Source organism: Monodon monoceros, unplaced genomic scaffold (assembly GCF_005190385.1).
Source record: "Monodon monoceros isolate NGI ecotype Baffin Bay Population unplaced genomic scaffold, NGI_Narwhal_1 Super_Scaffold_18, whole genome shotgun sequence".
Taxonomy (NCBI): Eukaryota; Metazoa; Chordata; class Mammalia; order Artiodactyla; family Monodontidae; genus Monodon; species Monodon monoceros.
The window spans coordinates 23,578,288-23,600,870 of NW_021703774.1; the positions used below are offsets into that span (position 1 = coordinate 23,578,288).

At 56.9% G+C, this 22,583-nt stretch overlaps 1 protein-coding gene across 6 annotated transcripts in view; it reads left to right on the plus strand.

Moving 5' to 3' along the window:
* The window catches only part of COQ8A (coenzyme Q8A), a 49,427-nt gene extending 27,108 nt beyond the window's left edge, over positions 1 to 22,319 (plus strand). For 4 of the 6 annotated variants that reach the window (XM_029228917.1, XM_029228916.1, XM_029228919.1 and 1 more), the window contains exons 2-15: positions 240 to 425; positions 2,941 to 3,348; positions 3,612 to 3,678; positions 13,172 to 13,246; positions 16,194 to 16,316; positions 17,876 to 17,961; positions 18,078 to 18,218; positions 18,708 to 18,789; positions 18,898 to 18,991; positions 19,280 to 19,421; positions 19,653 to 19,760; positions 19,905 to 19,970; positions 20,262 to 20,348; positions 21,179 to 22,319. In XM_029228917.1, the coding sequence (XP_029084750.1) occupies positions 249 to 425; positions 2,941 to 3,348; positions 3,612 to 3,678; positions 13,172 to 13,246; positions 16,194 to 16,316; positions 17,876 to 17,961; positions 18,078 to 18,218; positions 18,708 to 18,789; positions 18,898 to 18,991; positions 19,280 to 19,421; positions 19,653 to 19,760; positions 19,905 to 19,970; positions 20,262 to 20,348; positions 21,179 to 21,466 (1,944 nt within the window). In that variant the 5' untranslated portion in view covers positions 240 to 248 and the 3' untranslated portion in view covers positions 21,467 to 22,319. The remainder of the gene's footprint in view (positions 1 to 239; positions 426 to 2,940; positions 3,349 to 3,611; positions 3,679 to 13,171; positions 13,247 to 16,193; positions 16,317 to 17,875; positions 17,962 to 18,077; positions 18,219 to 18,707; positions 18,790 to 18,897; positions 18,992 to 19,279; positions 19,422 to 19,652; positions 19,761 to 19,904; positions 19,971 to 20,261; positions 20,349 to 21,178) is intronic. The other 2 variants (XM_029228915.1, XM_029228921.1) reach the window with 2 other exon arrangements.
* Positions 22,320 to 22,583: the final 264 nt, after the last annotated feature.

Here is a 22,583-nt window from a genome sequence, read left to right on the forward strand (position 1 = left end):
GCGCACAGCCCTGACTCCACGGACTCTCTCTTCCTGCTCGGCGCCCTGCCGTGTGGGGAGTCACTCAGTTTACCTTGAACCCTGGGCCCTTCCTCTCTTTTCTCTCAGTCAACCTGGATCAGAAGGGGAGGTCATTGGAAAAACCAAACAGCCATAGTTTGGGGTAGAGGTGGCCCGTGTGAGTGCGACGCTGTGTGAGGCGTGGAGCCCCGACCCTGACTTAGCCCACTCTCTTCCAGCCCTGAAGGATGGCTTCCATGTTGGGGGACACCATCATGGTGGTCAAAGGCCTTGCCAAGCTGACCCAGGCGGCCGTGGAGACCCACCTGCAGCACCTGGGCCTCAGCAGGGAGCTCATTATGGCGGCCAGGGCCCTGCAGTCCACGGCCGCAGAGCAGATCGGCATGGTCTTGGGGCAGGTGCAGGTAAGGAGGCCAGTTGGCAGTGGGCGGGGTGCCAGTGGGAGGGGGCCTTGATGTTTCACCATCCAAGGGGAGGGTTTTAAGCAAAAACGAGTGCTGGAGCTGTGGTTGTCAACACGGCCTGCTGTAGCAGAGCGCCATCCACCGTGGCATCACCGGCATGGTCCCCACCCCTGTTCCTGACAGTCTGAGGGCATGGGGAGGGGGCCTGTGTGTGTGCGCGTGCGCATGTGCACGCATGTGTGCGCCTGGGCATGTGTATGTTGGGAGCTGTGCTGCAAGGGTGCCCTGCTGCCGCACTCCTCCCATTTCTGCTCTGACCTTCTGGACAAGGACACGCACGCTCCTCCAGGCTGTGGGACATCCCAGCCCGCCGGCCTCTGGTCATTCTCAGAGTTAAGATTCCCAGCTCTCCCCTCATGCTCTCTAAGGGTCCAGTGGCGGTACTGTATCTCTCTCTCTACGCAGATAGCTTCAGCTTTCAGAGGTGTTCACACCTGTGACCTCTTACAAGCCTCACAGCTGTCCTGGGAGGGGTGCAGACCCAAATGCTTCCCCCTTTCTCAGATGGGGAAACTGAGACTGAGCAGTTCGATGTGATTACTGATTGACAGCACCGGAATCCTGTGTCCTCTTCCCAGTCTCAGACTCCCCGCCCGCCCTCTCTCTGCTGAGGCTGGGCTGTGCCCTGGCAGCCTCATTTGGTGCCTTCGCTGGTGAGGAGCCATCGCCTTCCTGTTGGGTGTTTGCCTTGGAGCATCCGGGAAGTGAGGTTGCCCAGCACCCTTGGGCCGCCCAGGAGAGGAGCATGCTAGACATGGGCAGGCCTCCCTGAAGGGTGAGAGGGAGCCCAGGCTCCCCGCTCACCCCTTTGCTCCCCTCGGACGGGCCTGGCTCCGGTCCTTGGAAGAGGCAGGGCCATCCCCTGGGACAGCCCCTCGGAGGTAGGAGGGAGTGGCGGTTCCCCACCGCGAAGGAGGTGCCGAGCAGGGCGATGGTCTCCGGTGCACTCCCATTCTCTCCCTGCACACTCAGATGTGGGTTCCTCCCCTGTCTGTGAGGGGACGGAGGTGCAGGTACTCCAGAAACCTCTCTCTCTCTAGCTCCTCAAGGGATTCGTTCACTTATTCATTCGGCAGACACTTACTGAGTCTGGTCGCGTTGAGACACTGAGGCCCCTTGGCTGCCACATAAACAGCTTATGGTCACGCAGGGCCGGTGGCCAGCGCTGGAGTAATGGGGCAGAAGGAGTGGTGAGCCCGCGGCCGGTGTGGGAGCTACAGGAGTTACGTGGCTCTCGGACCCTGTCCCAGACTCCCTCACTCCAGGGCTTCCCTGGCCATCTGACAGGTGCCCCTTGATTCCAAATAGAATTCATTTCTGCTCCGAGGAAGGTGCTGTCAGGCGGCCTGCGGGGCAGGCCTTGGCTTGGGATACCTGCTCTGCCGTTGGCTGCCTGGTGGGCCTTTACCGGATTATTTTAGCTCTCTTGGCCTCTGTTTGCCACTTACGAAATGAAAGCAGCAGCCTGTCTCTTTCCTTCCTCTGGAGGGCAAGTCTTATCTGCTCAGATCCCACAGTGTCTTGCAAAGCTGAGCGTGAGAAGGCTTTGGGGTCTACTGCTGCTTCTTCAGAACCTACAGGCCACACTCCATGCACTGAGTCCATTTCAGTGGAATCAGGGAATCCAGGTCCCCGACCTCCCTTCAGGAGTCAGTGCTGTTCTAATTATAGCCTTCTCGGCCCTGTTCCCCTGGCCCCGTCTGTGCTGCACGTAACTCTGTGACTGTGGGGGGAACCCTCTTTTCAGATGAGGAAGTGGCAGAGAGGGCTCAGGAACTCTCTCCAGGTCGCGAGGGGTTCAAAAGTGGAAACAACCTGGGCCTGAAGCTCAGGTCTCGGCGACTGTTGCAGGGAAAACATGGTGTTCTCTCCCCCTCCTCTCCTGTCCTGTACCCCCTGCTCCTGGAAGAGCTGGGCCAGGTCCTGGATGTGACAAGCCCTCTGGGGAGAGCCCCTCGGGGGGCACGCAAGGCGCTGGCCTGGAGAGGCAGGGTGGCCCTACCTGTGTGCTGCGCTCGCCTCCTCTGGTCTCCGGTTGTGCTCTTACTTCTCAAAGCTTTCCCCATCTTTTGCCCTGGTTCCCCTTCCCCAAAGCCCTGGTAGCTGCTCTTGAGCCGGGATTTACAGGTGAGGAGCTTGCTGCCGGGAGAGTGGTCGCTCCCCTGGTCTGGGCCGGGCACCCAGCAGGCGCTCAGGGACCACGGGCGGCCGGCTTGCCGGGGCCCACACGGCAGAGCCCTGGCAGGAGCAGGGCTGGAATCCGGGCCTCCCGGCTCCTGGGCTGCTGCTCGCCTCCGGCACTGGCCGCGGGCCACGGTGGTGACATGGTAGGGCCCTCCAGAGGGTCAGAGGGTGGGATGCGCTGGTGTGCTGTCCTGGCCAGAAGGGGATGCACACAGGGAGGGGCTCCTGGCCGGCCTCTTGCTCCTCTCACGTTGCCGTTTGTTCCCTGCAGGGTCAGGAGAAGCATGAAGAGTCTTATACCAAGACCTCTGACGACCCGCAAGCAGAATTCCACTCCTCAGGGCTGAGGGCCGAGGGCGCCTCCGAGGAGCTGTCTGCGGCCTCCTCCCCCGATCAGTCCCCTCTGCCCTGGGATCACGCCCGCAGCCAGGGCCCAGCTCCTGCCTATGTTGCCAGCGGACCCTTTAGGGAAGGCGGGCTCCGGGGCCAGGCCGCCTCCCCTATGGGCAGGGTGAACGGGCCGCTCTTTGCGGACCCCAGAGACCCATTCTCTGCCACGGGCCTGCAGCGAAGGTTCTACCACCAGGACCAGTCCCCTGTGGGGGGCCTGACGGCTGAGGACATTGAGAAGGCCCGGCAGGCCAAGGCTCGCCCGGAGAGCAAGCCCCACAAGCAGATGGTGTGTGCAGGGGGCCCCCAGGGTGCGGCTGGGGGCTTCCCACGGTGCTGCTGGTGTCAGGCCCCCTCTTCGGGGACATTCTTCGGGTGCCGTGGCCTGGAATGTCAGGCACACGGAGGCCTCTTCTGGGAGGGGTGTGCTGCTGGGTGGAGCTGCTGCCTTTTGGGGGTGGAGAGGGCGTGCGGGGGGCGGTGTGAACCCCTGAAGGTCGGTCCTGTCCCTGTTCACCGATCCCCTGAGGTCTCTTTCTTTTCGCCCTCTAGCTCAGTGAGCGGGCTCGCGAGCGGAAGGTGCCAGTTACGCGGATTGGGCGGTTGGCCAACTTTGGAGGTGAGGTGCCAGTCCCGGTGAGTGGAGCGGGGGCCACCGTGGGGCCTGTGTGCGGCGGGGAGGCTGGGGACCCAGGGGTGCCCCGGGGAGGGTGGTAGCTCCTGTGTTAGCCATGCCGGGATGTTTTCCATGGGTGGGCGATTCAGTGTCTGCCTCAGCTCACCCCTGGGGGTCGATGCGTGGCTGATTCCACGCTGTGGGCTGCGGCTCTGCTTCTCGGGGGGCAGCGTCTGCAGCATCAGCTTTTCACTCAGGCCTTTGGAGGCCCCTGCAGGCAGGAGGTGGGACAGTGGGGCTCTTTGGCTCCTGGACCCAGTGGTGTTTGCCCAGCCACTTGGGGACCCGTTTGCTGGATTCCCACGGGCCTGCGGGCATCAGTGGAATGATAACGAGGTGCCGTGGCCCCGAGCTGCTGTCCTCCATTTCAGTGTGCTGAGGAGTTGTGAGTTTGTTCTTTTCTTTAGGGGTCTGCATAGCCATTGTGTTCAGTACCCCGCTGTGCTCTCTTCGTCCAAGTTGGAGGATCATTTTATAGTGAAGGTTTACAGCAGTTGTCTCTGCTTTTATGACATTGTATTGTCATATCTGACCAGGATGTTCCTGTTGAAAGTGCCATCCTTTGCTATGGTTCTGCTTGAAGATGGAGTGACTTCTCTAAAGCTCGCTTATCCTCAGTAGGTTCTCCAGACAATACAGTTAATGAAAGTAACAGCCTTGGCAACTTGATTCGCGTACCCACCTGGGGCAGGTGCTTATTTGCGCGGCTCTGTGTAACAGTGGTCTCATCGATTGGTTCCTGTTGATGCCGGTGCTGACTAGTCATGAAAGCCCGCTCTCATGTGTCTGAGCCTTTACCTACCTGCCTTTTGCTTTGCTGGTTTGTACGTCTCCCCTCCCACAGACCGCACATCGGGCACGCTGCTCTCCCCGGCTGCCTCTTCTCTTGTGGAGACCCTGTCTTACTCCTTGTTCAGGGGTGGATCTGTGCTCCCTGTTAGCCTGGCCCTCTGGAAGCTGGCCTGATGTGTGGGTTCTAACGTTGAAGGAAGGCTGGCTGTCTTCCTTGGGTTCAGAGTAAACTAGGTTAATTGGATAGAATTTTCTCAACTCTGAGGTTTTCTTGCATAATTGTTATCTTAAAATGTGGCATCTGCTGCTACTTAGCTTTTCAGGAATCCAGCGTACAGTGTCATCTGAATTTCAGCACAAAATTATTGCTTCATTTCACTTCAATGGGTTAGCGTTTTAAGCAGTTCCTCGTAGAACATTGTAACTCCCTGGGCTGCCACTACCAGAATGGGCTGCTCTGGTGGCTTCCAGTGGTCCTTATTCCCCGGAAGACATGGCACTCTCCCGGCTTTGCTCAGTGGCTATTAGTCGGGACATTTATTATTCTTAAAGTATTAGATGGAGATTCTGTTCTCTCCCCCATTAGTTTGAGGGCAGGAACTGTTCTCTTCTTACTTTGTAGTTGGTCTTTCTCTGTAACCTATAATCCTCCTCCCCTCACTGCAGACCAGGGCTCACCACAGAGCTCTGTCCCCGTAAGGCTTAGTTTGACTGATGTATTTTAGAATGGGTGTAAGCCTCTCTCGTGAGTCTTTGCCGGGGTGGGGTAGTGGAGGACCCGTTTGGGAAAAGTGGTTAGGATGAAGGTCGTGATGGCCAATTAGTATCTGATGGAAGTCCTGGTGAAGCAGGCAGAAGTCAGGCCTTTTTGGGGGTGGGTTAAGGAAAGCAGACTGAAGTGAAAGCGGTTGTATAGGAAGGCGTGTAGGACAAAAAGTCAACTTCGTTAAAACCAGGGTACAGGGCTCCCCTCAAGGCGTGGGGGACGTGGGCTGCCAGAGGGAGCTGGGGTTGGGGTGAGGAGAGACCCTGGTCTTTGTATGGGCTTTGCACCATCAGGAGCCTCTTGAGCCCTTGCTGACAGCTGCCTGATGCCTGGAGCCGCCCTTCAGAGTCTGTGCTGGAGATTTGCTCACAGCTGTGATTCTCAGCTGCACACGTTGTTGCCCAAGCAGTTGGCAGCTCATGTTTCAGGATTAGAGGTGGCAGGATGGGAGCAAAGAGGAGCCAGGTCTGGAAAGAACGTGAAGTTCTGGCCCCAGAGGTGAATTCTGGGCCTTCTACCCTATCCAGAGGTTTTCAAACTGGGGTTTATGACCCTTTAGTGAGTGTGAAATCAGTTTAGTGGGTCAGGACCAGAATTTAAAAAACAAACTAAATAGAATGGAATTGAATAGAAAAGGATCAGAATTAGTATCATAGATCCTTAGAACTGCACATGTTGCAAAAATATTTCTGTTTCAGAGATCTAAATATACTACTGATGTATGTTCTTCATTGCATTGTGAAGTATATGGCTTACTGGTGGGTCATTATCTAAACAGTTGGAAGTAACACTGCTCTACCTTCTTCTCCTAGAAAATACTTCTGGGCTTTCTTCCCCTCATGAGGGTGAGATGTTTTTGAGGTGTAGACTAACAGACTTTAGGAAGTTGTTACACTGCAGGTATGAAAGAAAGGGATTGCTCTAGGTCTCAGGGGGGTAGGATTGTATTTGAGAAGGTCAGCAGCAGGTATTCAGCTATATAGAGGCAGAAGGCAGGGCTTTCCATTTGGGTGGCTCATTCTGATGCTGAGATGGTGCAGGAACTCTAGGTCTAATTTGGCTGTGGGACATTATGGCTCTGATGCTATGGGCATGGTGATCTTTGGATATTAGATTTTGTTGGAGAATGAAATGAAAGATAGCATTAGATATTGGATTTGGGGTCAGAACTGGGCTTTAGGTCATCATAAGATTTGGGTTATAATTCCGGCCCTGCTTCCTGTGACCTTGGGTCTTGCCTTGGTTTGCCTTTCTGTGAAATAGGGGTCTTGCCATTGACTCCAATGGGAATATATTGGTAAATGTTCCATGTGTATCTGAAAAGAATTCTGGCATTGTCAGGTGCAGTTTATCTATCTGTCTAGTCTAGTTTGTTACTCATATTAATCAGATCTTTTAATGATTTTTTTGGTATGTGTATTCTTTTGTTCTTTTTTTAAAATTCTTTTTAAAGTTAATTTTTATTGGAGTATGGTTGCTTTACAATGTTGTGTTAGCCTCCACTGCACAACAAAATGAATCAGCCATACAAAAACAGATATCCCCTCCGTTTTGGACTTCCCTTCCATTTAGGTTGCCACAGTGCATTAGATAGATTTCCTTGTGCTATGGTATGTTCCCATCAGTTGTCTGCTTTACACATAGTAACAATAAAGTATAGGTGTCAATCCCAGTCTCTGAATTCCTCCCACCCTACCTCTTTCCCCCTTGGCATCCATACATTTGTTCTCTACATCTGTGTCTCTATTTCTGCTTTGCAAATAAGATCATCTGTACCATTTTTCTAGATGGTATGTTTATTCTGTCAGCTATCAAAAGAGACATTTAACAGTCTTATGCTGTGATCATGGATTTACCTACCTCTTAGTTCTGTCAATTTTTGCTTTAATGTTTTGAAGCTGTGTTATTGGTTGCTTACAGATTTAGAATTCTTATATCCTCCTGGGGATTGACTCCTTTATTATTATGTCTTATCTCTCTTATCTCTATGAAAGTCTACATTGTCTGATGTTTTCCAGCTGTTCTTTTGGGGGGTGGTGGTCAATGTTTGCATCGTATATCTTTTTCCTTCCTTCTCCTTTCAGCCTTTTGTATTGTTATATTTAAGGTATGTCTTTTGTAAACAGCATATATATATTTTCTTTTCCTGTGATTTAGGTACAGACCATTAATCTTAATCTTCTAATGTATTTAGTTCATTTACATTTAATGGAGTTGCTGATGTATTGGGGTTTATATTTACTGTCTTAGTCTTTGTTTACTGTTTGACCCATCCATTCTGTTTCCTTTTATCTCTTCTGTCTTACCTTCTTTTTAAAAATTTTTACCTTTTTTTAATTGAGGTATAGTTGATGTATAATACTATGTAAGTTTCAAGTGTACAACATAGGGATTCACAATTTTTAAAGGTTAGGTTGCATTTGTAGCTATTATAAAGTATTGGCTATATTCCCTGTGCTGTACTATATCCTTGTAGCTCATTTATTTTATACATAATAGTTTGTACCTCTTAATTCCCTACCCCTTTCTTCCCCCTTTCCCCTTCCCTCTCCCCACTTGCCTTGCCTCCTTTTGAATTAATCAAAGAATTTTTTTTTATTGTATATGTTTTCTCTTTATTAGTTTGTGTGTTATCATTCTACTATACTTTTAGTGGTTTCTCTTGAGATTACAGCATACATTCTTGACTTACTACAAGGTAATAGAAATGATTATTTTTACTACTTCCCCAGTAATGCTAGCACTTCAGAACAGTTTAAATCCCTTCTTTGTGTGTGTGTTAATGTGGATATGTATTTTGTTTCTACATGTTTTATATTATATACTAAATTATTAAGATATGTTAAACCTTACAAGATGTTATTTCTTTGTATAGCTTGTATGAATTTAGATTAGCCACATATTTACCCTTTTTGTGTTTCTTTCTCCCTTCATTTTTTTTTTTTTTTTTTGCTGTACACGGGCCTCTCCTGTTGCAGAGCACAGGCTCCGGATGCGCAGGCTCAGCGGCCATGGCTCACGGGCCCAGCCGCTCCGTGTCATGTGGGATCCTCCCAGACCGGGGCACGAACCCGCGTCCCCTGCATCGGCAGGCGGACTCTCAACCACTGCGCCACCAGGGAAGCCCTCTCCCTTCATTTTTATATTAGAATTACTTTTGGGGTAATTTTCTTCTTCTCTGCAGAACTACCTTTTCTCTTTTTTTGTAGTGCAGAGTGGTAATCATTAATTCTCTGTTTTTATTTGTGTGTAAATGTCTTTATTACACTTTTGTTTTAGAAGGTATTTTGGCTGGGTATAATACTCCATGTTCAAAATTAATTCTTTTGGACACTTTAGCAATATTATTCCATTGTCTTCTTTTTTTTGTTTTGTTTTGTTTTTGTTTTTTGGCCGCACCACGCGGCATGTGCGATCTTAGTTCCCTGACCAGGGATTGAACCCGCGCCCCCTGCAGTGGAAGCGCAAAGTCTTAACCACTGGACCACCAGAGAAGTCCCTCAGTTGTCTTCTTAACTTCCATTGTTTCTGTTGAAAACTTAGCTATTCGTTTTATTGCTGCTCCTTTGAAAGTAATTTGTATTTTGTCCTCTGCTTTTAAAATTTTCCTTTTGCTTTTGTTTTCCAGCAGTGTGACTGTGACATGCTTGGGTATGATTTACTTTGCTTTTATCCTGCTTGGGATTACAGAGCTTCTTAAATCTGTGCTTGATGTCTTTCATCAGTTTTGGAAAATTCTGGTCATTTCTTCAAATATTGTTTCTGCCCTGTTCCCTTTCTCCTCTCCTTCTGGGACTCCAGTTACACATGTGTTAGATCTTTCCCTTCTGTCATGTGTATCTCCTCTACTCTTTTCTATATTTTTCATTTGTGCTTCAGTATTATAGGTTCAGAGGAGATGTCTTATCTCCTCTGCACCTATGAAATGAGGGAGAACTGGACGATTATAGAAATGAGACCAACAGATAAAGTAGGCACTAGAGAAAACTTACCAAAAGGAGTTGAGCACCATGTGCCTGACTTCCTGAGGGTACACGCTGCACACTTGCTGTCGCTCTAAGTAGCCAGCGCTCCTCCGGTGCTCTCTGAGGCAGCAAGACAGATGCCCTTTAGGTCCAAGAGAAGTTTGTGCCCTTGGCAGGGGTGAGGGAGCGCGGTTTCTGCTTTTTCCAGGAGCATACTTTAAAAGGGACTCTTGTCTATTTCCTGTCACTTAGAGCCTCTGTGAAGGAGATTAGGGCAGTTATAATCTCCAGTTACAGATGAGGGAGCTGAGCCACACTTGCCAGTCACCCAGGCCCATATGTGCATCTGTGACAGTCCTGGGATCCGGGCTGAGGAGGCCTGTATCGTACACGTGGCAGGCTGAGCCTGTCGCCCCCGAATTCATCCCGTCTCCCCTGAGCCGGCAGAGGGGCTGTCAGGCCTCCCCCCGCCCCGCTCTGGCCTAGTTCTGAGAACCGATGAGAACGTTCTACAGGGAGCTTTGCCCACTGCTCCTTCCTCTCCTCCTTCCTGCGATGCTGCGGGTTGCAGCCCCCTCCCAGGCCCCCTCTTCTTCCCGGTGCCTGGTGCTGGCACAGCGTGGAGGACGCAGGGTGATGGAAGAGAAGGTGGAATTACCAAGGGTTCGGGAACACCTTGAAGTGAAGGAAATGTCCTTGTCCGCTGCCTTTGCTGTGTGGACTTTCTTGTCTAATCAGATCAGAAGGATTGTTGGATGTGTTGGAAAAGGGAGGCCTGAGAACAGTGCCTGGCACGTGGGTGGTGCTGTGTGAGTGAAGCGGCTTTACCCTCAGATCTGGCCCGCACTGCTGCAGAGGGCCTCCGTCCAGCCTCGCTCTGTGAACATGCCTGGGGGTTCCGGCAGGTTAGGCGCCCCTCACTAAGCCTCCTCACAGATGGTGCTGTTTGTTAGGAGGTTTTTATTCACGTGTTTCCTCTGTGTCTGTGGGGTGCTGCTCAGGGGGCACTCATTTGGCTCTGAGGACCTGCAGAGGGACTTCGGGGAGGAAGGAGCTGGGCCAGGGGCCTGGGCCCCCTGATCAGTCCCACAGCCTGGAAAGCGGCCCAAAGCACCCTCACCCCCTTGGGGAGACCCTGCTCCTTGCTGCTCGTCACTGCCACCGCGTTTCTTGCCTGCAAAATCTCCGTTTGTGAGAGAAATGTCAGGAACTTTCTTGGAAAGGGCTGGCGCCTTCTCACAGGCTAGGGTGGTGGCCAGGCTGCTGATGGTGGCCATGGGCCCGTGGAGCCAGTTCTGTGGCTGGTCTCCCCTGGGACATCCGTGTGGGCCGGGCCGGGCCGGGCCTGCCTGTGGGTCAGAACATGGACAGGCGCTGTCCTAAGGGCTGGGGGGCCGAGGTGGAGTGGAAGGCCTCAGGTGACTCCGGAGACTGAGCGAGCATGGGCTCGGGCTGTCCTCACCAACGCGGGGAGTCCGAGGCAGAGGCGCTGATCTCCCAGGAGCTGCCTGCAGGTGCCGCCCGGCTCCGGGGGCGGGGGAGGAAGAGCCTGGCTGGCCTCTGCCAGGTTGGGGATGGCGGGAGGGCCAGCCTGTTCTTGGGTCACTAGAGCAGGAGCTCCTGAGGTCCGGGCCGGCGGGACCGCAGTGGGGAGCCTGTCCCTTGGCAGCTCCTCGGACCTGGCCCTGAGGGAGCTCGCAGGGGCACAGAAGGAGCCTGCGGCCTGTTTTGCAGAATGTTCCCTCCGTGATTCAGTGTTCAGTGACAGGTCCTTGGCCTTGGAGAGCTTTGGCTCTGCCCAGCAGCCCAGAATGGGCCAGAGAAGAGTTTGGCAGAGCGTGTGAGGGGGCCCAGCTGGGGGCCCTGCAGAGAAGGGCGCTCGGCGTCTGCTCTCAGTGGCCAGCCTGGGTAACCTTTGACACGTCTGCCTCTTTGGTAGGCTTGTCTTTGGACTTGATGTAGGCAGAGAAAAATCTAGAGGCGGAGAGACATTGGGGAAGGTCACTGCAGTTTGAAGGTTAGCGTTGCTGTTGCCATTCGTTTGCTGAGTTGGACAGTGTGCTGAGGTGGGGGGAGGGGAGGGGTGTTACCATTTGACCGGGGACGCAGCCCTGTGCCCAGTGTCCTCCGGGGCTGGGTTGGGGTGTCAGAGGGAAACAGGGCGTGGCAGCTCCATCCCAGCACGCCAGGGTGTCCTTGGGGGCATTTCCAGATGACCGTGGCCTCTGCTCTGGTCGCCAGAACTTGCCTTGTGCTGCCCTTGTGCTGACCCACCAGCAGCGTGGGGTGTTGAGCACTTGAAACGTGGCTGGTCCAAGCTGAGACATGCTTCGAGGACGAAACGCACATTGGATTTTGAAGACTTAGTACAAAAAAAAAAATAAAAAAAGTAACATCTCTCTAACGATGTGTATACTGAGTACTTGTTGAAGTGATAATGTTTTGGATACACTGGGCTAAGTAAAATATATGATCAGAATTCCTTTCACATGCTTCTTTTTGCCTTTTTTAACATAGCCCCCAGAAAATTTAAAATCATATACGTGGCTGGCATTATATTTTTTTGGCAGCACTGGTCTAGCCCTTTGAATAGGAGAAAGGACAGCAATAGCGAACACCTGAGTAGTGTTGCCTTACGCCCAGCCCTTCTGGGAGGGCTTCACTCTTATTCAGCTGTTTAATCCTCACACTGACCCATGAGGCAGGAGCTACCTGGCAAAGCAGAGGGTGAACGGTTGTGTAATGGTGGGTAAAATGTACTGCAAAAACATCTTAAAAAATTGGGCTATCCTCTTATGATTTTTAAAATGTATTTTTCATTAACTTTTTCAGTAAATTCAATAATAATTTTCATAAAAGTAATACATAATCTTTGTAGAAAATTTGGAAAATGTAGAAGCATGTGCAGGTGTCCTTGCCCGATGTGAGACTCCAGCCCCCCAGGGCTGTGCTCGCCAAGGCCCACTGGCCTCGGGGCATCTTTGGCATCTTCCCTGGGTCTTTGCTGTCCCTCCTGCTGTGGTCAGCGTGCTCCTCCAAATGTTCCTCACTCTCTCGCCTAGTGTGCACCCGCCTCCCAAGCCAGCTGGAACTGTATTTCAGTAGAGGAAATAGGCCCTGAGCCAGGCTCCTGGGCTTTCTGTGTGCATTTAGTGGCACCTGCTGGCCTCCTCAGGCCTCTCCTAGACAGTAGGGATCATCCAGTTCCAACCTCTGGACCAATGAGATGTTAATAAACCTCATTGATTTCAAAGATTGCTGACGGGAGAAGGAGGGCCTGGTACCCCACTGTCCTTAGACCACCGTCAGTGCCTGTGGGGCCTTCCCCGCAAGTGAGGGCTGTAGCCTGAGCTCCTGGGACTCCCCATGGCTTTTGCAAAATGTTCCAGTTTCCACCAATGACTGCTTTATATTGCAGTGGTAATGCCTCTCCTTGCGACTTCAGTGAACTGGGTTAGAGAATTCTAGAGTATTGGAGGCTCTTCACACAGACTATGAAGTGGGCGGCTGCATCCCAAGGGGATGCCCAGTGTTGTCAGGATGTCCTTGGCCTGCAGCCATTCCTGGTCCACATTCCATTTGTGCTGCGTCTTGCCCAATGCGTTTCTCCGTCGTACGTTGTTTTGGAGGTGTGTGTGTTTGTCGCGTGAGCCTGTAGCAAAGGTGATGGAAGTGGCGGTGGAGGAGGCTTTTCCAGCGAAAGCACCAACCTTGAGGCAGGTCTTCTCTGAAAACAACAGCTGTGTATCTCCTACCTCCTTATCCCCTCCCTTTTCAAGATGTCTGGAGTGTCAGCAAAGGTTCCCAGGGGAGCGAGGCAGGTGTCTGTGTGGGGCTGCTCCGGGCCTCGTGGGTGGCGGGCAGTGGGCAGCCCCTGAGCGAATGTCCAGAGCCCTCAACCTCCTCCTTGCAGGTCTGGCCGTGGGTCTGGGCTTCGGGGCCCTGGCCGAGGTCGCCAAGAAGAGCCTCCGCCCTGAGGACCCCTCAGGTGAGCTGGGCCCTTGATGGGGAGGGCAGGGTGGGCCCTGAGAGTTGGGCCTGTCAGCTCCCAGCTCCCACCTGCGTTCCCCGAGGGTTGGCCTCCAGAGGCACCTTTCATCTTGTGTTCCGTGTTCACGGCAGCCCTGGAGTTTGAGGCCTGAAGGCTGTTCTGTTCCTGTCCCGGCCCACGTTGGCTCACCCAGCCGTCCTGGTTCCTCCGGGCCCGCACACCTTCCCTCTTCTGATAGGAGCCTCCGGTTTGGCCCTGCCTCTGCCCCCGCTCTGCAGAGCCGCTGGGGTCCCAGGTCTGGCCAGGTCAGGTGCCCAGGGCTCCCCGTTTGGCTGTGGTCGAGGGGCGTGGGAGCTGCTGGAACAGACCCCATGGGCCCCCCATTCCCCCACCTCGTGACCTGGGGTGGCCATTACCCCTCCAGCTTCAGACTCTTTGTCTCTGAGGTGAAGATCGTGACTCCTCTGTCCCCTGCCTCCCAGGGTCAGCCCGGGGTCAGGTCAGAACACTCAGTTCGCCTTGTCTGGGTGGCCAGCTGTGGGTGGTGCTCCATGGAGAACATTCTGCAGACCGGCTGCTCTGAAACCTGGGGTGCTTAGGGTGCTCTGACCATGGGTCAGGGGGCAGCTGGAGGCTCCACCCACCTCCTGCCCGGTCCCCTCCCCCAGGCTTGTCCAGGTGTTGGGGGGAGGCGGCTAGGCAGGTGCAGGACGCTTTCCCTTCAGCAGGGTCCTGGGGGCTGTTGAGAGCAGCCCTGCTAGAGCCATCTGCTTGGTGGATTTCTCAAAGTTTACCTGAAGTTCTGGGCTGAGTGCCCCCTGCCCCTGGCCCATTCAGGGGACATCAGTTCGTTCCGGTACTTGACACCTCCTCCCCCCTTCCCTGGGGACCCTGAGTGATCCCCACTGCCCTGCTGTGCTGTGGTCCCTGAGGCCCTAGCTACAGCCTGGGGGCCCTGAAGGGGGGCCTGCCAGCCACCTGGATGGCCCCGCTTCACCTGCAGGACCCTCTCGAGGGGATGGGGGCTCTGCGGAGAAGGTGCTAGCCTGTCCTCCAGGCCCCTGAGTATGTGTGTGTCCTTGGAAGGGACGGGAGAGCAGAGAGGATTAGGGAGGGTATTTTTAGTGTTGGTGCTGAGACTCTGGGAAGTGAGAAGCCAGCCTTCCCCAGGCACAACCTCTCCCATCGTCCCCCTCAAAACTGGCTGCCCTCCGTCCTGCCCCGTCCAAGCAGGAAAGAAGCTATACTGGCCCCAAGGTTACAGCTGGTGTCCTTTGTCAGGGAGGCGGTGGCCCTTGTTGGGGGTCAAGAGGCCTAGGTGCCACTGGCCCAAGAGCAGGACACGGGGCTCAGGCCCAGAGGGACGTGCTCTAGCTTCCTGAGCAGGCCTGGGAACCCCTGGGCCTGGAGGGCACCGACCAGCCTGGCCCAGGCCTCCCCAGGGGCTAAGCCTCTCCTGAGGGGGGCACGTGCCCACCACACCCTTGAACACCCCCGGCTCCCCCCGGGTTGTTTTCAGAACCAGCCTTGCCCGGGCAGGGACCCAGACTCCAGCCTGTGGACAGTGGCCAGCCGTGAGGAGTGGCTGCCTGGGAAGCTCAAGAGGGCCGGGCGCCGTCCCTGGATTTCGGGGGCGCCGCTGTCGCCCGGGTCTGCTGTGTCCCTAGGGGAGAAGATCTCCCTCCTCCTGCCGGGGCCGTGGCGTCTCTGCCCTGCCCGCCTCTCCTCAGGGACACAGGCCCAGGTCCCGGCCCACAGGGCCCAGGGGCTGGGGAGGGCAGAGCGGACATAGAGGGCCGCCTATCCCTGCTGCTGCCCGAGGCGAGGGGTGATCTGGGCACCCTTCTTGGCCTAGACACCCTGGAGTGGCCCTGCCCAGGGGCTACAGCTTTCTTGACCCCCGGCAGCTGGGCTGCTTCCTGTGGAGCTGAGATCTCTCCCCTTCCCGGGACCCTGTCCTGCTGTCCGGGACCTTGGGGTGAGCCTAACCCCGCGCAGGCCTAACAGCTGCCTCAGGTGTGGGCCTTCAGTCTCACATCCCCCTGCAGCCCACCCACCCTGGTGTATCAGAGGCCAAGCTGGGCACGGCCCCGGACAGAGGGCAGTGGCATGACGGCCGCCTCCCGTGTTCGCGCCTTGGGGACCCAGCTCAGACCCACTCTGAGCGCTGGGCCAGGCCCGTGGTGATGCTGGCTGAGGAGGGTGCCAGGCTCTGTGGGGGGCAGCCCTCGGGGGTTCCTGATCTAACTGGGCTCACAGGACAGAGGGCAGGAAAAGCACCAACTGCCACTGGGTCACCCCCTCCTCATCACCTTGAGTCACCACCCTGCACCCTCCCACCCCCAACTGTGCTGAATGGAGGTTGTCCGCACACCTGAGGTCCCTATGCGTTCTCCCCAGGCCAGCTGGCACCAGCCGGGTGAGGCTGTCCTTGACCCTGAGCTCCCCTCCCTTGAGGACTGCGCTCTCACTGCAGCCAGTGGCCCCAGGTGACTGTGCAGAGAGTCCAAGGGTGCTGGTGACCTTTGTCCAGCACACTGAGGGGCGAGGGACAGTGACTTGGCAGGGGCTGATACGGAGGGAGAGACCCCGTGGGCGAGCCTGTGTGTGTGTGTGTGTGTGTTGGGATGGTGTTGGAGGTGGGCCTGGGGAGACCTGGGTGGCCCCCGAGGGCCTTCCTCGGCATCTGGGAGGTGGGTGTGAAACGTGGGGTTAAAGTTGCATTGCCGGTTTTGTGGACCCCGAGGAGGAAAGACGTTGACTGAGCCCTTTGTGTCAAGCTCTGTGCTGGGACTTTACTGCATCTCACTTAAAACGTGTTAAACCCTGACGTCTTGTTATTGTCCCTGGACCCACAACCAGGGGCGGGTGGAGGGGCCTCTGGGGGATCCCAGGCCCAGCAGTCCCGCCTGAGGGAGGCCATGGTGACTTCGCTCCTCTGCAGGGAAGAAGGCCGTGCTGGATTCCAGCCCCTTCCTGTCAGAGGCCAACGCGGAGCGCATCGTGCGGACGCTGTGCAAGGTGCGCGGGGCGGCGCTCAAGCTGGGCCAGATGCTGAGCATCCAGGGTGAGTGCGGCTGCGCGGGCTGGGGGCGGTGAGGCAGCGTAGGGAGGGGAGCTGGGGGCGAGCAGTGGGGGGCGCCGCACCTGGCCCCGATGGGAAGGGGTGGGAGGTTTCCTGCCCACGGGCTTCTCTTGTTTGAAGCTTGGCTGTTAACCCACCTGGGATGTTTAAAAACAGTGTCTGAAATAGGAGCCCACGGTTGTTTTTCCATCTTCTTTCTGAGTGTTTTGACATGTCCAGAGGTCCTGGCGTCTCAAAAGTTGGGGAGAGTCCGGCTGATTCCCCCTGGTGCCCCGCGCGGTGGTCCGAGGGTGCTGTTTGGGGAGCTCACGGGCCTGCGGTGGCGTGACACCGGGGCATGGGCTGTGTGGCCCCGAGGAAGGAAGGCCAGGGGAGACGGCGGCGGCTGAGCCGGAGGCTGGCTCATTGCAGCCCCCAGAGCAGAGCTGGGGTTCGGGGGGCCCTCCGGGCTTCTGATGGTGCCTCCCAGGGAGGAGCACCCGAGGGGCTGCTGTCCTGAGTGGGAGCACAGCCAGTCCCCCCACAAGCAGTCAGATGGACTCGCTGAAGTGGCCAAGTGCAGGACAGGAGTAACCACCCAGGCAGGTGGGCGCGGGCACTGCCTGTGCCGGTGCGGACTCTGGAGTGGCACGCGCCCCTCGGAAGCCCTTCCGTGCGTGAGCCCCGCCTCTAGGACGGAGAGCCTCAGAGATGCGGTCAGGGCTCTGCAGGAGCGGCTTCATCGAAGGATTCTTTCTGGTCTCAAATAAACAAACTGAAGTCAGCCGCCGTCCGGCTAGTGAGCTGCGTGTTGAAGCTTCTGTGTGTGTTACAGAATATTTCAGAAAGCTATTCAACGACGTGGCAAGTGCTCGTGAGAAACGGCTGCAGGAGGGGAGTCGGCCAGAGCGTCTCCAGGCAGCGTGACTGCAGTCAGGGAAAAACGCATAGGAAAGGGTCAAAACGAAAAAAGAGATCAGTAGTTCTCTGTAGGTAGATTATGGGTATTTTAAACATTTAATACGCTTTGTTCCCTAAATGTCTTTCTTTTATAATCATAAAAAGCTATGCCTACTCTTTCTAAGGAATCCACCTCCTCAGGTCCCTGGGTGAGGGTGAGTTCATAGGCCGCGGCACACGCTGCCCCGCACGCCATCGGCAGGGCCCCAGCTGCACAGACGCACCCAGTGCCCGGCTGGGGAGGGGTGCCGTGGGCCGGGCTGCGGGGGTCTCGGATTTGGTTGTTGGCTGAGGTGGGCCAGGAGCGTGCACGGGTCAGCGTCCCTGCGTCCCCTCTGGAGCCTTGGTCCGCAGTATCAAGGGTCTGTGTGCCGATGGGGAAACGCTCCGCGGGAGCAGGAAGAACCTGAGGCTGGGCCTGCTGTGTGGCGTTGGGCCTGTGCCTCGTCTTCTCTGAACCTTGGGTTCAGCGTGTGAAGGGCAGAGCGGCACCTCGGCCTACCCCCCGGGAGACCTCGCTGGGCAGGGCTGATCGAGGTGGCCTGTGCACCCTCCTTCCGAGGGGTCTCGGAATGCTCTCTGAATGCTCTGCTGCCTTCCAGACGACGCCTTCATCAACCCCCACCTGGCCAAGATCTTCGAGCGGGTCAGGCAGAGCGCAGACTTCATGCCGCTGAAGCAGATGACGGTGAGGCCGGTGCGGCTCAGGGTCCGGGCGCTGGCAGCCCTGCGGGAGGGGTTGGGGAGGGCCCCTCAGGGTGTCCCCGGCGGTGCTCATGGCCCCTCCCTGGCCTCTCCCTCCAGAAAACTCTCAACAACGACCTGGGCCCCAGCTGGCGGGACAAGCTGGAGTACTTTGAGGAGCGGCCCTTTGCAGCCGCCTCTATCGGGCAGGTGCACCTGGCCCGCATGAAGGGCGGCCGCGAGGTGGCCATGAAGATCCAGGTGGGCACCCGGGGTGTGGGCTCAGTGCCCTGAGGGGCTGCACAGGGCCGAGCCGGGCCCTGCAGTGCGGGGCCTCTGCACCCCACGTCCCCTGTGTGTCCCCGTGCCCAGGCCAGGGCCTGTGTCTCTTCACTTCTGTCCCGGCACCTGGTCAGCGGTGGGTGCCGAGAAGTATTTGCTAAGTGAGTGACTGTAGGAGGGAGGACAGCCTCCCAGCACGCTTGGTTTGGTGGGGGCAGGGACTGGGGACAAGTGACTGTCTGGGGCCTGAGCCGCAGGGATGGGGATGGGGGAGGGAGTGGTCGGTGGTGGAGAGCAGGGTCGCAGTGAGCCCGGGGGTCACGGCAGCCCTGGTGGGTCTTGGCTCTGCCTCGCGGAGGTGCGGGGTCCGGGAGGGACACAGCTGGGCAGCTGGTGGGTGGCAGGGGGGCGGGGGCGCCGCGGGGCCCTGCTGTGTCTGTCTGCCTGACTCCCCTCTGTCCCCCGCAGTACCCCGGCGTGGCCCAGAGCATCAGCAGTGACGTCAACAACCTCATGGCCGTGCTGAACATGAGCAACATGCTTCCAGAAGGTCTGAGGCTGCCGCTGGGCAAGGGCAGGCCTGTGGGCGGGCTCTGGGGACCCCGGGGGGCCTCCCGGGGAGCCCCCAGTCCCCCTGACGCCCTCCTCCCTGGCCCAGGCCTGTTCCCTGAGCACCTGATCGACGTGCTGAGGCGGGAGCTGACCCTCGAGTGTGACTACCAGCGAGAGGCCGCCTGTGCCCGCAGGTTCAGGTGCGGCTCCAGCCTCGGGCCCTTGCCCGTTGCTCCCGCTGGGGAGACAGAAGGGGCGGCTTCGGGCAGCCCATTGTGGGCTGAAGGCCCCCCCCGCCACTTCCCCCGGCTCTGAGGGGCGATGGCTGGGGTTGGGGCCTGAGGCCGGGGCCGTGTCCCGCCCAGCTCGGGGCAGGGCCCTCCTCCACCTGGGGGGCTCAGCCCCTTGCTGTCCTGTGTGTCGCCCCAGCGTGTTGCTTGGGTGGGATCAAGGAGGCCCGGGTGTGACCTCCCATCCGCCCCTGCTAGGGAGCTGCTGAAGGACCACCCCTTCTTCTACGTGCCCGAGATTGTGGACGAGCTCTGCAGCCCCCATGTGCTGACCACGGAGCTGGTGTCTGGCTTCCCCCTGGACCAGGCCGAGGGGCTGAGCCAGGAGATCCGGAATGAGGTGGGTCACAGGGTGGGCCTGGATCCCCGAGGCCCCACTGTGGGGCAGAGCGGGCAGGAGGGCTGCTGCGTTTACCCACCTGGTGGTACGCTTGGCCTCAAAGTCAGCTCTGGGCGTGAGGCAGGATGGGGTGGAAGATGGGGAGGGAAATGGGAGTCAAGCTTCCCCGGCCCAGATCCAGGGGCCACCGGGTGGCCCGGTGCTGGTGACGAGGACCCACCCGGCCCCCAGATCTGCTACAACATCCTGGTCCTGTGCCTGAGGGAGCTGTTCGAGTTCCACTTCATGCAGACAGACCCCAACTGGTCCAACTTCTTTTATGACCCTCAGCAGCACAAGGTGAGTGCCCGGTGGGGCCCCCACAGGGAGCCTGAGCTCCGCTGGAGCAGGGTCCGAGATCTGGGGGTCTCAGCCTTCTGCCGCCCTGTCTCCCCAACCCGTGCTCCACTGGGGCAAACCCTCCCTGGTATCGCCCGTTCCCAGGTGGCTCTTCTGGACTTCGGGGCAACTCGGGAATATGACAGATCCTTCACGGACCTCTACATCCAGGTAGGGGTGGAGGCAGGGCTTGGCCTTGGCCCTTGCTCTCCTGAGGCTCAGATGGGATGCTTGGGACTCAGGAGTGGGCGGGCGGGCGGGCTTCTGTCCTCATGTCCCTGCCTGTCTGCAGCATTTGGTGCCCGTGGATGAGGCCGCAGCCACCTCGGGCTCAGGGGAGTAAAGGGGAAAGGTGGGTGGGCCGGCAGCTGGCCTGTGTGGGGAGGGGCAGTGCTGGCTCCCTGGACCCCCAGGAGCTCCCCTCTGCGTGCTGCCCACGGTCCCCTCTGCACCTCCGCCCAGATCATCAGGGCTGCTGCTAACCGGGACAGGGAGGCCGTGCTGAAGAAGTCCATCGAGATGAAGTTCCTCACCGGCTACGAGGTCAAGGTGAGCTCCCCACCCCCCCACCCCCGCACCCTCCAACCGTGACTCTGGAGACGAACAAGGCCTGCTGAGCCAGACTCAGCCCCGGGCCATGGACTGCTTTTCCCTTGAAATCTGAAGGGAATCTCAGTTTACAAATGAGATCAGAAGTGACAGCTGCTCTCGAGGGTCTCCACAGGGCCCCTGGGCCGGCCCGGCCCCAGCCCCGGGGCTGAGGGTCTCAGAATGCCAGGGGACTGGCCACCAAGCTCTTGTTTTATGCCCCACTCCAGCCCATTCGAGATCCCAGTCATCGTGTTGGCGCTCGGGGCCCGGGTGGGCAGATGGGATGGCAAAGCACAGCCCTCACTTGCTCAGGCCTCACCGGGGAAGGGGTGAGGGGAGCGCTGGAAGTAGTCGTAGCAGCCCTTTACATGAAGGGGCGACCATCTGTGTTCCTGTCACCCAGAACCCACTCAGAAAGCAGCACTTTCCTCTCCTGATGACAGTGGGGAAGGGTTGCAGACACACAGGTGGTCTCAGGTCTACCACCTACGAGGAGTGCAGAGGCTCAGGTCAGCTCAGGCCTATAGACTGTTCTTCTGGGAATGACAGGTGTTTCGGCCGCGGACCCCGCCACTTCCTTTCTTCTTCCACGGAGCCCAGTTCACACATTAATGATGTTCTCCTGGCCCCTGTTGGTTTGGGTTTACACCCTGGTTAACGTTCTTCAGTCTGGTTGAAACACTCACCTACCTGGCCCTCTCGTCGGCGAGCACTCAGTCTAGGCCCCGTGATGGGAGCCCTGGGCTGGTGAGGGCTCTTTGATCTTGCCTCCACTCACCTCCCTCCAGGCCATGGAAGATGCCCACTTGGATGCCATCCTTATCCTGGGGGAGGCCTTTGCCTCGGAGGAGCCCTTTGACTTTGGCACCCAGAGCACCACCGAGAAGATCCACAACCTGATCCCCGTCATGCTGAAGCACCGGCTTGTCCCGCCGCCCGAGGAGACCTACTCGTTGCACAGGAAGATGGGGGGCTCCTTCCTCATCTGCTCCAGGCTGAAGGCCCGGTTCCCCTGCAGGGCCATGTTCGAGGAGGCCTACAGCAACTACCGCAGGAGGCAGGCCGAGCAGCAGTAGCCGCGGGCCCGGCCGCTAGGCGGGACCCTCCGTCCTCCTGCCGCTAAAACTCGTAGGAAGCCAGTGGTACCCACGCTCCGTTTAAGCTTCACCCAGTGAGAGGTGGCCGCGCTGATGGGGGGGCCGCTGCTCAGAGCCCGTGGCCAGCACTTATACACGGTTCTCATCGCTGAGTGGGTGTGGGGTGAGAGGCGCCAGCACGGAAATGCAGCCCCACTGCTGTCTGGCAGAATCTGCTTATTGTTTACTCATCCTCTGGAATGACTCTCGATAAAAAGACGATTTTATTTCCTTTTCCTTTTTGTAACAGGGCTTTTTGCTAATGTGAATGGTAACCAGAAGAAGGTGAGAGTTCTCCCTTTGAATCCCTGCCACCAAAAAAGAACCAAAAACAAAACAGAAAAGCCTTTTTGGATTTTATGGAGTGTGTAATACAAGGTTTGTGTGTGTGTGTTTCTAGAATGAGATTTGTGTTTTCTGCCTTTTCCTCTCCAGCTTGGATCTGCACCTGGGAGAAGTGCTGATCTGAGCAGTGCCAACAAGCACTACTTCTCCAAGCGAGGCCCACCCACACCTGCTCTCTGGCTGGTTCCTAGAGGCTTTTTTTGACAAGCAGAGGTTTCCAGAGAACTGCTGCCTCCTGTGGGGAGGGGCAGGAGCCCCAGAAGGGGAGAGAAAGCCGCGTGCTCTCTGGGTGTGTGTGGGCCCTTCTTCCCGCTCCGGCGCCTGGGCCTTTTGTGGAAGGTGATGTGCACGTGTCATCTGCTTGGACCCAAGGGGTCGTTTCAGGCTGTTAACCTCTGTACAATTCTTGTAATTGTCTGATTTACTTGTTTCAATTAAAAAAAAAAATGCTAGCATGGTGGCATTAATTCTTTCACTTGTAAAGGATTCTGAGCTGATGGTGAGGACCCGGAGGTCAGCATCACACCCTTTCGCGCCTCCAGACGCTTCTGCAAGGTTTGCCCCTGTTCCCAGCGTGAGGCTCTTGGTGCCTGAACCCGGAAGGCTCAGCCCATATTCCTCGTCGGAGAAAGGGTGCGGGGAGGGGACGGCACAGCTGCCAGGTACCTGCCGCAGCAGCTTCCCAGGCCCCACTGCGCAGAGGCGGAGAAGC